We start from the raw sequence: 13,484 nt of genomic DNA on the forward strand, positions 1-13,484 counted from the left end.
TGTTACAGAATATAATCCAGAGGCGGTGATCTACAGTAGCTGAGTAGCGCGCGCGCGCTGGACGACTAGTTTTAACAGTATCTTACTGGGTCATCAGTATAATCCAGGAGCTTTCCAGTCCATTACTATTGTAACTATGTCACCTGGGTTACAGAATATATATTCTGCTCTGATATATACTGAGCGACTTTGGGTCACCTGCTTCGATACCTTACTGGCTCGATTATTGGTATCAGGTGCCCGTTTATTCATATGATTTCTCTCCTTTTTCTGTCCTTATTTTGTTATTAATAAGATTTAGCATGGTTCTATCAAATTAACTGACAAAGTCTAATGCACAGGTGCTTACAGGTTCCGTCATTCGTCATAATGAAACATAAAAAACTAAAACAAAGTAAGGATAACATTAGATTAATTAGATTCAATAAATGGAGTTACATCAATTATTATATCTGAAGAAGAAGATTTTTGTTGCACTATTATGAAGAAAAATCAATGCAAAAGGCGCCAAATAATGCTGATATTGACAAAGATTGGCAGCTACTCCCATGTACAGATGAGGATATAAAAAAGCCATGGAATTCCAAAATTAAAATATTGGACAGTATAGTCAACTAACTGGCTCAATAACAGAAGTCAAACTAAGCATAAAGGCAGTTAATACTTCTAGAGTGAATACAGCAAATAGTCTGCATAATACAGTACATTAGAGTGTTTAGCAATGGGAGCAAAAACAATTGGCAACTTAGATTGTCAACAATCTCACAAAAGTTCAAGAAACTTTCAGGCTTATCTCAGCAATACATGGATGAAGCACTGGGCAGAGGGCACTAAGAAATGTAAGATTACACATGGCAAATGAAACTAAATGTCTACTATTCTTGGCCTCCCATTATATCTCACTTTTGAGATCACTGTGTTTCATTAAGGTTGAGGAAGACAATGTTTAGCTGTAGTTTTGATAGAAGGCAATACCCATTTCTGATTGGTCGAGCGTAGTAAAAGGCTTCAACACTTCTGCTAAACAATATTATTATGTTAGAGACGTGTCTGTCATCAACTCAATCACCTCTCATCTTTTGCAACCAAGTGGAAATTTTACGGTGGTTATAATTTCATCAGAGCATGATCATGTGACAAGGTAAAGGTAACGTGATTACAACAAAGACGAAAGGGAAAATTTGTCTCACAGTCAAATGTCAATGCCATGCCAGACGTTCACACGATGACCTTTGGCGGAAGTGTGGTATAGCTTGGGGGCACCCTCCATCGATTGCTATCCAGTGTGACGATGAATCCGCATCAGAGCGCACATTTGTTTTGATTTTTGCTGGCTGGTGGCGTCTCTTATCGCACTCGACTGGAATGACGATTGACGCAGAGTTACTTGTGTCCGTCTGCTTGTAAGCAGACGAGTTCAAGGGAGATAATCATCACTAAGAAATGCAGGTATCTGAAACGATGATCAGCTTGTTTCCAATAAGCAAGTAAAAAAGCTTTTTGTCCTACCGTAAGCACATTTGGTAAACTGGAACTTGCCCTAAGGCATGTATAATTCCATTACTATGTGAAGTAGATGAAAAATGAAGAAAATGAGGGATCCCAAGAAATTGATATCTATCCTGATGTCTGGGTTTTATTTCCTTTTGTGCAAGGCTTACGAGGATATGTGAATCATTCAAGGATCTCTGTTAAAGTCACTCCATTGCCCCAAGGATCCCTACTTTCTTTAAACAAAAGGATGCTGGAAAACCAGCAAGTCAAATAAAGTTCAAGGCATTCAACCTTCTAAGACAGAAGGGCAGAGAATGATCTAGATACATTGGGAAGAGTTCTTCAATAAAAACAATATATACTCGGTCACCTGGAAGTGAGAAACTGAACTACACTCATATTAAAGTTCAATGAAAAAATTGCATAGCTAGGTGAAGGTCACTCTACTACACCCAGAGTCCTTGATTCTCTATTAAACAAAGTTGAAACTTGGCCAAGGGAACCTTCTTTCATGACAAAAGAAACCTCAAATACAAGCAAGTACATGAACTTAAACCTATTTTGGATCTACATGTAAGGGTAGAAAAAGCATCAGAACAATAAAGAAAATCAGAATTTTGAATATGATTTAATTAAGCATTCACACAAATGATGAATACTGCTTTTGTTCCTATTTTATATCCAACAGGCAGTACCAACAGTGCACGTATATCACATCATGATCCCTGTGAAAGTCACTCCATTCACACAGGGATTCCTACTTTCATTCAAATCTGGAATGCTTGAAACTACTGCACTGTTCAAGATGTTAGAACTAAAATTTGCAGTAAATATACATCCAAAGCAAATGTATTTGACACCTCAGGAAAATGCGTCCCCTCCCCCTCCCTAAACAAAAGGTAAAGTCACATCATGATCTCTGTGAAAGTCACTCCATTCGCACAGGGATTCCTATTTTCATTCAAATCTGGAATGCTTGAAACTACTGCTCTGTTCAAGATGTTAGGACTAACATTTACAGTAAATATATCCAAGGCAAATGTATCTGGCACCTCAGGAAAATTGCCCCCCTCCCCCTCCTTAAAAAAAAAGTAAAATAACTTTGATTCAAACAAAAATGAGAAGCACTATTTCACTTTCATCGTTCTTCTCTGCAAGTAGTACATATATCGATAAATATGACTGTGAAAGTTACTCCATTGACTCAGGGGTTCCTACTTCCTTACGAGAATACAAAGCTAGAACACAGGTTAGTATCATAGTTGAATTTATGGGGACTCTACTTCAGTCATGCAAAAACGTATATATCCAAATATAACATGTGTGTTCAAAGAAAAAACTGTTCAAACTGTCTAAAGATGGCCATATCAGAGTCTTGGCGTAAACGGGGGAAGGGGGTGGATAGGGAGTTGATACACTCACGAGATGAAAGGATATTGAAACCTACCTTGCTGTATAGCCCAACTGCTATAACTTGACATTGTGCATGCCACATTGGCAAGGACCTGCAGGGATTTGATCATCAGCTTTTCACTCTTTCTATGTTTCTCCATGGACTGAAGAATGACCTGTATTCCACTCTCGCGGATTGGCGCCTGCCAAAAGAGGGAAAGGAAGGAAACATTATCAAACACATAAAATTGCAAATATTATTCTATAGATGAATCAGTTATAATAAAGATAAATTACATACTTTTACATGGACATGTTATTGACCTTATTTAAATTCAAATTATTCTTAATTGATTCATTGAGTTCAAAATTATCTAATATTTCCTGTTTTTCTGCATGTATGGTCACAACCATATCATTCAAATTATTCAATAAACATGAAATCTAAATTTAGCATACCTCCGGAAATTGATTTGTAATGGAGCCAAACTCAATTCAAACAGGGTAGTTTTTAAATTGTTTTTAGGTCAAACCTATTAGTGTTGATCAAATTGCACTGCTGTCTAGTACAATTATAATGACAACTTTTACAACGACTACAACTCTTTCAGTGGCTGCTGTAGCCACTGCTCCTACTGTTACTGCTGCCACTTAATCTTTAATCACTTGTACTGTAACTTATGAATTCTTTTTTGGAGTTTTTTGTTGTTGCTAGTACTGATTAATTGAAAATGCATTCAACTTTCTTCAAATATTCTAAAATATGTATGCGGTGGAAAAAACAAACATACCTTCAAGTCTGGAATCTGATTAAACTTTGCCAGTGGATAAAGTACAGTGCAGCCAATCTCTTGTATCGAAGCCTGTGGTCTGTGAACTGCCATGGTGCCTAAGACGGTGGCTGCCACCTTCTTCTTGATGAAGAGCAACAGGTTGCTACCATCGAGGATGAGGACATATAGGAGTTGCAGCCACAGGTGGTTGTGTTCTACCGGCAACTGGAGATACACACAACATTGGTATTATTTAGAATGAATAACAAGAGCAAACACTGAGCATGTCAAGATGATAAATTTGTTATAATCATCACCATACAATACCATCAGAGACTCAGAAAGATATAAATGCAATACACTTCAATTTAATCAGCACTGCGTTCCATGTTGAACATAATAATACACATAGTAGCACATTGATACACTAAACCAGGATCTGCAGATTCACAGATTCAATGAAAAACAGGGAAATTCATGTTGATTAAACTTCTTTGTATTATAGAACTTGATCTGACAAAACCGAGTTGTCAGCGAGCTGCAGTAATTTCATCCCCTATTCTTACAATACATATTCTTGCCAGCAGTAATAGAATTCACATGAAATCTCTCCTAAACCATCACATACTATAACAGCTCATTTCCTGTGCTTACAGACTTAAGCTCGTTTGAGCAAAGCAACATTTGAAGGATATATGGAAGTAAAAATGTATTTCTGTTTTGATCTAAGAAATAAAAATGGACAAAATTAAACACACAACTTTGCGTTCACAGAAAATGAATGAAAAACATGTGACTTTCATCTGGTTTTCATCAGAAGCAGAAAATCATGTGTTTATGAGTTTTGGAAATGTGGAAATGTTTTCCTCCTGTTCCCAAGCAAAAAAGTACACTGCGGGACACTTTAATTTTTAGTCAAAATTCAATAGCTTCTTTATATGAGAGAAGAATTTGATAATAAGCTTGGATTACATGACACAAATCTTGAAGTTCAATATTTCTTTTCAAGGCAAGTTAAACACAAACAAAAGATTTGGGTCACGGCAAAATTCATGATTTAGCTTATCATAAATGTTTTAAATCACAGTAATTTGGTCCTACTTGCTGCTCTTTAGCCAGGTTATATGTTGATGGAATAAATTTAGTGATGTTTTGGCAAGAGTTCAGGGAATGGGAGTTATTTTAAGCAGCAGAGATTTTTCTTTGGTTTTGGCATGATCTGAATGAAAGAAGGGGTATCTCTTTCCTACGCATGGTATTCGGTTTGGCAACAAAGAAACCTGAAGAAAATTTACTGCATTACCCTATAACATTGACTGTATCAGTAACAATCAATAAGGAATAGGAGCACTAACCATGAAAACAAGACAGCTTTGGAGTATATGGTACCTGAATTTAAGAAAATCCATGGAATAGCGCAGCAAAGGCTTCAAGGAAACTGTACCTATAATTGTTTTTATTATCATAAGAGGTATGTTATGAAAGAAATTTTAGGGAATAAAAGGACAACAGTGTTACCAACAAATTTGTCATTAGGCATTTTGTCTAATTGTGGAATATCAAAGGTTAAGATAAAACTACACCTTTGATAAAAATAGTCTGAGATTTCAGACAATTACTAATTAATATGATTTCCTTTTAGAGACAAATTATACCTCATGAAGTAAGAGTACAAAGAAACATGGACATGAAGACTAAAGAGTAACAATCAAATAATGAAGGTGGACTCTGTGGGCAGGTGGCCACTACATCACTTTGGCTGTTTTGGAAATGGTGCATACTGGTACACTTCAATAAATCTGGAAGGGTATACTTACAGGAGAACACTGAAGAAGTTCCATAAACAGATCGACCAATAAAGTGATGTCATCGGGTTTCTCTCCCCCACCCTGTGGATGGCTGTGTGACAACAGAAAGCTCTTCACAATCTGTGGATCCAGCTCTGTGACCTCCTGTTAGTACAGAAGATAAAAACAATGAGAGAGATTGAGATAAGTAGGTCTGCCAAGCACATAACTTGGCAACAACACTGTTTCTAAAGAGTAGTACTGTAAAATGAAATCTATTCTTATGGAGGCTGACATTACAAAACATTCCCCTGCCTAGGCACTAGACAGGTCAATAAAGTTGTCCCCTTATAAAATAGGGTCACATAACTATTAAACATGAACCTCTACATTAAGGGCAGCTGTCAGGGTAACTTTCTACAGAGCCCGAAATTAGCTTTTATGCAAATACCTGATCTTAAAAGTAAAATGAAACTACACATTCCACTTCTTGCCCATAGAAGAAGAAAAAGTAGCTCACACTTTTGGGAATTGTGTCAAATATCTTTAAAACATATCATAAAAATAATATATTATAATTAAAAATATAGGTTCTACTTAGATTCTCGAATAACAGAACAGATGGCATAGACATGTCAACATCGTTCAGATGTTAGGTCATTACTCTGATAAGAAATACCCCCCAAAGGGACATACATGTACATGAACTGTTGTCTTAGTTTGATTGATTTAATTATCATGAATTTCCTCCTAAGAGAGTACTGCCAGCTCATTAATTAGACATAACTTGCCGCATGATAACAACTGACCAAAGGTGGCTCAATGTGTTGATTAATCAACAGTCTACATTGAACTTCTACTGAGCCATATCAAGTTCTTAATTCTAACCTACATGTCTTTGTACTCTTCTTTTATTAAGTTTTCATTAATCAAGATAACATAAATATTAATTAATCTGCATTGCTGGCCATGCAGCTTCTCTCATTATAAACATTTGAAGGAAGCATGATTATATTGTGTACAAGGTGACAGTCGTTTTGTGAAATATTAACGCAATAATGAAAAGTGGTTTATCTTTTGATCTACTAATTGTTTAATTAGAACTGGGAGGGGCTACATTTTTTTTCTCGTAATTCTCTTTTTACAAAAAACCTTATTTTCATGAAAGGTATCCAATTTCTCTTCAATCACATGGCCACTGCCCCAAGAGAATCGTTAAATGGTCAGGAGTGCCTTGCTGGACATCCCCTTTGGGTCAGGAAACTCTCCACTATCTCAACTTCTCATGCCTTCCTCATACAGACTTGGTCCTTGGGGTGAAATGAGGGAGGGAACTCTGTGCTAAGAAACAGGAAAACTCTCCAAAATGTATGGACTTGGAAGTAGATATGCTTCTTTGTAAACCAATGCTTTATTGCAAAATTAAAGATTATCAACTTGAATTTGCTAATTGAATTTCACCATAGCTCGCATTTCCTGCACTACAACATATAATCCATTCAGTGACTGTCATAAAATGTTTACTTTACAAGGTATTAAAGCAAGTCTTGACATGTTCTCGTCAAATGTGGTATACATGTATTTTTGTCCACCATTTCCTCATTATTTACCTATGATTAATTTCAACTGTTTATGGTAAATTTTATTAAGCCATAAACATCAAGAAAGGGTAGTTCACAGAAGTAACAGGTCATGTGAGTAAAATAATTGTTTAACATCTTCTACGGATCATTTCATGTCGGCCATTGTCCGGATACACTTATAATCTTTAGCTTAAAAGCAAAATATTATTTCAACTTGATAGCTCTCAAGAATAGAATTTTGAAACGAGCATGAAACCAGGGGTGGAAATAAGCCAAGATGGATGGTTAATCTCACCATTAAAACTTTAATCTTCTGGAAGTCTCTAAATTGAGAACCCGATGATCATAATTTGCTAATTGGGTCACTAGATTTTGAAAATGACCAAGAGGTCACATTTTATCACTTGGAGGGTCTGTATCTTACCCCTGTGATATTAGGATGAAACTCATGAATCCTTTGGTTCAGGATAACTTCCAAGCTTTCCAAACAGACTGCCATTCATCCAAATTATTTCATTTGTAAAGATCAGGGATTATGTGAGATCAGGGATACTGGCATGTCTCTGGTAAAATTGAATGGAAATTTGCCCCTTTAAGTTGTATGTCCTTGAATGCATATCTTTTAAAGATATTTCCTTCAATGATGAATTCAAAATAAATACAACTTGCTTTCTACTCTATGTTAGGAGGGCTCCTGCAATAAAATTGCCTCTTAAAGTATCCTGTTCCTCAACGTTCAACTAACAGGTGTAGAAATGGCTGTTTCATCATTCTAAGCTCATCGCATCATGAAAGTGCTTCTGAAACTTATGAATATTCCTTTTTCTTCTTATATTACCCACTTCACATAGCTAGCTTCAAGTAAGTCTGATCTCATGTCCTTGTGAGTAAGCGGAGTTAAATGCACATCTAGGGTCGGGTGTTATGACTTGCAGGGTGAGTTACAAGTCAAAGCACTCCTTCCTTTACCAGGCTTTCATCACGCTCCCAATTAACCCACCCTGGTGCAATCCATAACTCCTCTTTTTACAATCTTTGTCATCTGCTGTAATCGGTTTTGATTTGTGAAAAAAAGTTACTAATCTCCTTCACTGAACCATACTATCCGTGACAGATCCATCTTATCTCATGATCTCACTCCAATTCTCTCTCTCCATGTATTGATACATATTTTCAATACCATAATTCTGCAGGGTCTTCAAATTAGTTCTTAGCAAAATTGATCTTGACGTCAGTTCTCACAATGAGGGACAATAAACACATTCCATGTTGTCGCATAAAATAAGATTTAAATTAATTAAGAACAATGAATGACCTTCAGCGACTGAAATAAAATGTTTATGTTAATTAAACTGGCCCAAACAGCTCCAGATAATCATTTTCAGATTCATGATCCATGTTTAAAATGTCACTCCTGCAATGAAGTTTCCATGCGAATCGCCAAATACTGAAATTAAACTACTGTATATCTCAACACAAAAAAATAAACCAGAGAGAGAGAGAGAGAATGAGAGAGAGGAGGAGAGGAGAGCAAAAGAGAAAGAGAGATGGAGACAGAAAGAGTGGGGGGGGGGTGCTCTACAGCTAGCTCTAAAGAACAAAACTGATCAAAATATGCAATAAATAATCTTGCTCATCCACTTGTCCTAGTCCTTAACTGAAGATTAAACATATCAAATCTACAAAAACCAAGCCAAGCACAGAAGGCTTCATAGAGATTTAGGGCTCACTGTTCCATTCATGAACCCTTAAAAAAGCTGGACCTTTGAGTGATTTCCAGAGACCTTGTCAGGCATTTCTGAATCCCAGCTACCCGTCTGGGGGGAATCCTGTACAGTATGAAGATATCTTAGATCGAAGCCTTTGTAATCTCATTAAGCTAATCTAAGTGAAATCATTTCAGTGGAGAGAGTTTTGATAAGTTAATTCGGACTCAGACATTTTGATTACTATATTTCTCTCAGGAAACACAAGGAATTATTCTCAAGAGAGGGCAGGGCCAAATCAGGAGTGCCGATTAAATAGAATTAAGAGAAGTGTCTATTTTCTTCATGATCAGCCTGTTTCTTCATCTAGCTACCACGCTTTTCTGTTCACTGGTACTTGTTTCTTGTTACTCGTTTCCCTCTCAATCCTTCATTCTTACATACAACTCTCCCCTCATTTTCAGTCTCCTTTTCTTTTATATTGAGCTTCTATGTATGTTTGTTTTCATTATCCAATAATATTAAACTAATTAAACATTTTTAATTCATGCTCAAAATATGTGAGTCAATCTATTTTTCTGTATTGCTGGACAATTTCAAGGAGTGCATACATCTAGATTGAGTGTACAAAGTAACTGGGCTGCCCCTCCCGTTCAATTTAAGTTACTGCAATTATATTTCAGGAGTCTTCAATTACTTCGTAAATCGTAGTGGTCACTGCTGATGATTCATAAGTCAGCTGATCAAAATGAACCCTTTACCCCTCTCCTATGTTCCTTAAATTCTTATTTTACCTTGGCAAAGTAGAAAATTTACAATATCATGAATACTTCTTCATGAAACCTGAGGAGCAAATGTTGTCTGACCTTGTCTTGATCATAGAGGAGTCAGTGAGAGGGTAAACTAGTAGAAAGGAAATCTACAGATCGACTTGAAATTTCAAGCTGGAGATCTACTCATCAAAGTGTTGTGTGCTACTTTGAAATCTCAAGCTGCATGTAAATGCCTATTTCTATCTACAATCAACCCTGATAGAAAAACCATAGAAAAACGATTCCGTTTCTGTTCAAACTCTAAAACAGTGTAAGATAAGATTGATTCATCTTTGTTTCTAATCCTGTTCATGTATGTATTACACCAGGGTCCTGTTTCATTAAAGTCTTTAATAAAAAACCAGTGTCACATTTCTTTGACTAATTTGCTCACATGCATCCACTTAATTGCAACAATTATAGTTGCTTATGACAATTAGTATAAGTTTCTATCGATAACAAGTTCATTGACTGGGGCCCAGATCAGTATTCTCAGAATACAAAGGATGTCTATCTCCATCAGCTCGAGTTTGCCAAATAACCCGCTATGTTAACTATCTTGATCACAAATTATCCAGCTAATTTGCATCTGCATCAACCTGCAGTTGCAATTAGCGTGATATTTGGTCAAGGAAATATCTCAAGATATCTTGGTCTTGTTTTCAAAATATCCCGCTATTTGGGAAATAGCGGGCTAGCGGATGAGGGTATCAATCTGGTGAAGACACAATTTCGAGCTTTGGGATAATATCCTGAGTCTGAAAATAGCGGTTTATTTGGCAAACTCAAGCTGATGACGACAGGCCTATTGAATTTAAAGTTCATCTTTGACCTTGTAGTTCATCACATCCTTCTCCAGGAATCTCAAGCTGAGCACAGCATCCCATTCATGTTCAGAAAGCTTTTAAACAGCACATAAAACTTGGCCCTCCTCCTACTCATTCTGTTACGAACGATATAACCTCCAAACTCTTAAATTTGATGTAAAATTGCCCAAAGACGAGTACGGTGATAACTAAAAGAGCAATGTTTTAAATGGAAGGAGGGAACACATCTTAAAATTGTGCTTACTCATCATCACAAACATAACTAGAAAATTGCTTCTTTCCTTCAATTATAGAAACTATCACATTCTAGGGCTAAATGGAGATATAATCCAAAGGGAAGTATATCTAACCTACGGTGCAGGTGTGGTTACCAGGGCAACAAATTGGGTTAAAAATAGATGCAATTGTAATAGAACCAGATGAAATGCTTTGAAGACATTAACTTCTAATTAAAGCCATGACGGTTATTGCTGTCAGTTCAGCAATCCTGGGCTAATTGGTAATGATTATAGCTTGATTTTATCAACAGCAATAAAATTTGTGGTTTGCACTGACTTTGGGCAATTCACTATTTGCACGTTGTCTGACTATCTCCTCACTATATCTCTGACAAATTCTGAAAATGTCTGCATCAACTTGTTGATTAACAAATTCTCTCATTCCCAAAAATTTAAATCAAGTGACGAATCATTCTCATAACCAGTATACCAACTTTGATAACACTGTCTAATTAATTCTGGTTGTCAAAGAATCAAGATGTAGAAGTATTTTAAGTTTAATTTCCCTTTGTGTCTTTAATAATCGCTGTTGAATTAATGTCTCTCCCAAGTTACTTTAAAGTTGTCTCCTTTTATTTCTTTTTAGCTTCTTTTGTTCTTCTTTATGTTGCATGTGCTTGATAGCTGTGAATCACTCTGTGACGCTCAGGACATGCTTGTTAGTGTTTTGATTTGTATAAAGCTTGTATTATTGACTAAGTTTCCTTTGAGCAAATGTCATATAAACAAAATGAAAAGAAGTATCAAGATTCTCTTTCTCTCCGGTGGCATGCCTATCAAACATTTGGTAAGAGTCAACATCACATCCCCCTGACTCTCCTATTAGAGGCCTGTCTTCATCAGCTCGAGAATGCCAAATATCCCGCTATTTCAACTATACCGATCACAAATTATCCAGCTAGTTTGCGTCTTCATCAGCCCAAAGTTGCAATTAGCGGGATATTTGGTCAGGATAATCATCCCTAGATATCTTGGGATAGTTTGCAAAATATCCTGCTATTTGTCTGGTGCGTCTTCACCAGCCTGAAGACTCGCACTATGCGCGAACGCTGGGCAAAATATCTCGAGCGAATTTCTCAAGGTTGAGTTTCAAGTTTCGAGGTCGAATCTGGAGCTGATGAATATGCGATTTGTAACTTCGGGATTATTTCCCAAATCAGAAATGGCGGGCTATTTGGCAATCTCGAGCTGATGAGGGCATGCCTCTAGAAACCTCCAGAACACACCACTCAAGTGACTGCACCCCCACGTACAGGAACACTCACGGGATGCACCTAGCAAAAACAGTTTACTCTAGCAGGCACAACAAAGGAAAAGCCCTCATAATCAATTATCTTGCTTACAGTTAAGAATAGGTGATTTTTTCAACCTCGTTTGAAGGCTGTTCTGTATTTCCCTTTGTTTTACGACCTGACGTGAGCAATTGTCGTCTGCCATCTTGGTCCCTGGTTGGGAGGGTCCAATGATGGCTGATAGTCTAAGGTGAGAAGGTGACCAGGAGGTGAGTCATTGCTACCTGTGAAACCACATCAGTATTAAGTTGCTTTAAAGGTTTAACTCATCTCTCCTTTTGGAGTATTAAGTTGCTTTCGAGCCTTTGGATGCTAAACTAATCCCTCCTTCTTCATCACTTTCTTCTAAAAATGACTTTGCCTTGTGATTTTGCCTGGAAACTGTCATTTCTTGACATGACTTAAAGACAAACACCTTTGCTGCATAAGTTGCCCTTAATGAAACAAACTTGACAGCACAATTTGTGCATGTATGTGCCAGCAATCTTCAAAGTATGTACACATATTAAGCATTTCAATGTCACGAACCCACTCACTCACTCTATTTTACAGTTGATCAGAATCTCTTCGCTATGAATCAGAAGGAACAGCTCCCTTGTCACATTGCAAGGGTAGCTGTTTCCTGATTCTCCTTCACGTATGTTTAACCCCTCTTGATGTGTACCGCAAGCAGAAGTACAGAGTGGTCCTGTGAAGTCAATACACAGGCCCTGTCACTTGCTGCTGACAAGAATCATTATACAAGAAAAGGGGGCAAAGTTGAAAGAAGTATTCAGCTCTCTTTGAAGAGTATTTGTTTTCAGAGACAAAGAATGCTAAAAGCATCCAGGTAGATATGGAGATGAACCACACAGAATTAATGTTTTTGCATCTTGTCCTGAAGATGCACCCTTAAGCTTGTAGATGGGGCAGGATGATGTTACATTTTCACAACATTTCTTGTTTTTAGCATTTCAATGGAAAAGATTAGGGGGGAACCTAGTAACGAAGGACATAGTATGTAAGATATCAGTGTAATCCCTGCCAATTTATGATTTTAATAAAAGTGATAGGGCTGCCTGAAATCTTATCAGAATCACCAGCTATTCAACATTCACATGGGTAGCAATGTATTATGCTGGTTACTGCCTATTTTATTCAACAAGCAAATAGATTGATTAGATGATTTGCACAAATCTCCATAAGATTGAGAAACCAATAAACCGACCTTTACTGGCCATGATGTACAATATGTATAAGAGCCAATGGCCAAATCCCTTGAGGCTCATATCAAAATATAGCTTCACACTCATGGAAATCCAATGATAACTGTCGGAGGTGATTAAAGGTGCTGACGAATACGATCATGTGAACAAAAGTTATTCACTAATCACATATGTAATTGAATCCTCAGAAGAGAACAGTTATATTCCTCAGTGGACATCTAAAAATGGCCGTCTATGGTCAGTGATTCAGCGTCTGTGGCGACTCCAAAGGAAGGAGCTCCTGTGTATGTCTGGATGCTCTCCAACTTTCCCTTTACCCGGGGAGGTGGGAATCC

At 37.1% G+C, this 13,484-nt stretch overlaps 1 protein-coding gene across 2 annotated transcripts in view; it reads right to left on the reverse strand.

The window, feature by feature from the left end:
* Positions 1–2,904: 2,904 nt before the first annotated feature.
* The window catches only part of LOC105437219, a 36,972-nt gene continuing 26,392 nt past the window's right edge, over positions 2,905–13,484 (reverse strand). For both annotated transcript variants that reach the window (XM_030987015.1, XM_030987008.1), the window contains exons 4-6: positions 5,477–5,611; positions 3,678–3,884; positions 2,905–3,089 (exon numbers count right to left, since the gene is read on the reverse strand). In XM_030987015.1, coding sequence (XP_030842875.1) covers positions 2,913–3,089; positions 3,678–3,884; positions 5,477–5,611 — 519 coding nt within the window. In that variant the 3' untranslated portion in view covers positions 2,905–2,912. The remainder of the gene's footprint in view (positions 3,090–3,677; positions 3,885–5,476; positions 5,612–13,484) is intronic.

This window comes from Strongylocentrotus purpuratus, unplaced genomic scaffold, assembly GCF_000002235.5.
Source record: "Strongylocentrotus purpuratus isolate Spur 01 unplaced genomic scaffold, Spur_5.0 spur5_contig_838, whole genome shotgun sequence".
Classification (NCBI taxonomy): domain Eukaryota; kingdom Metazoa; phylum Echinodermata; class Echinoidea; order Camarodonta; family Strongylocentrotidae; genus Strongylocentrotus; species Strongylocentrotus purpuratus.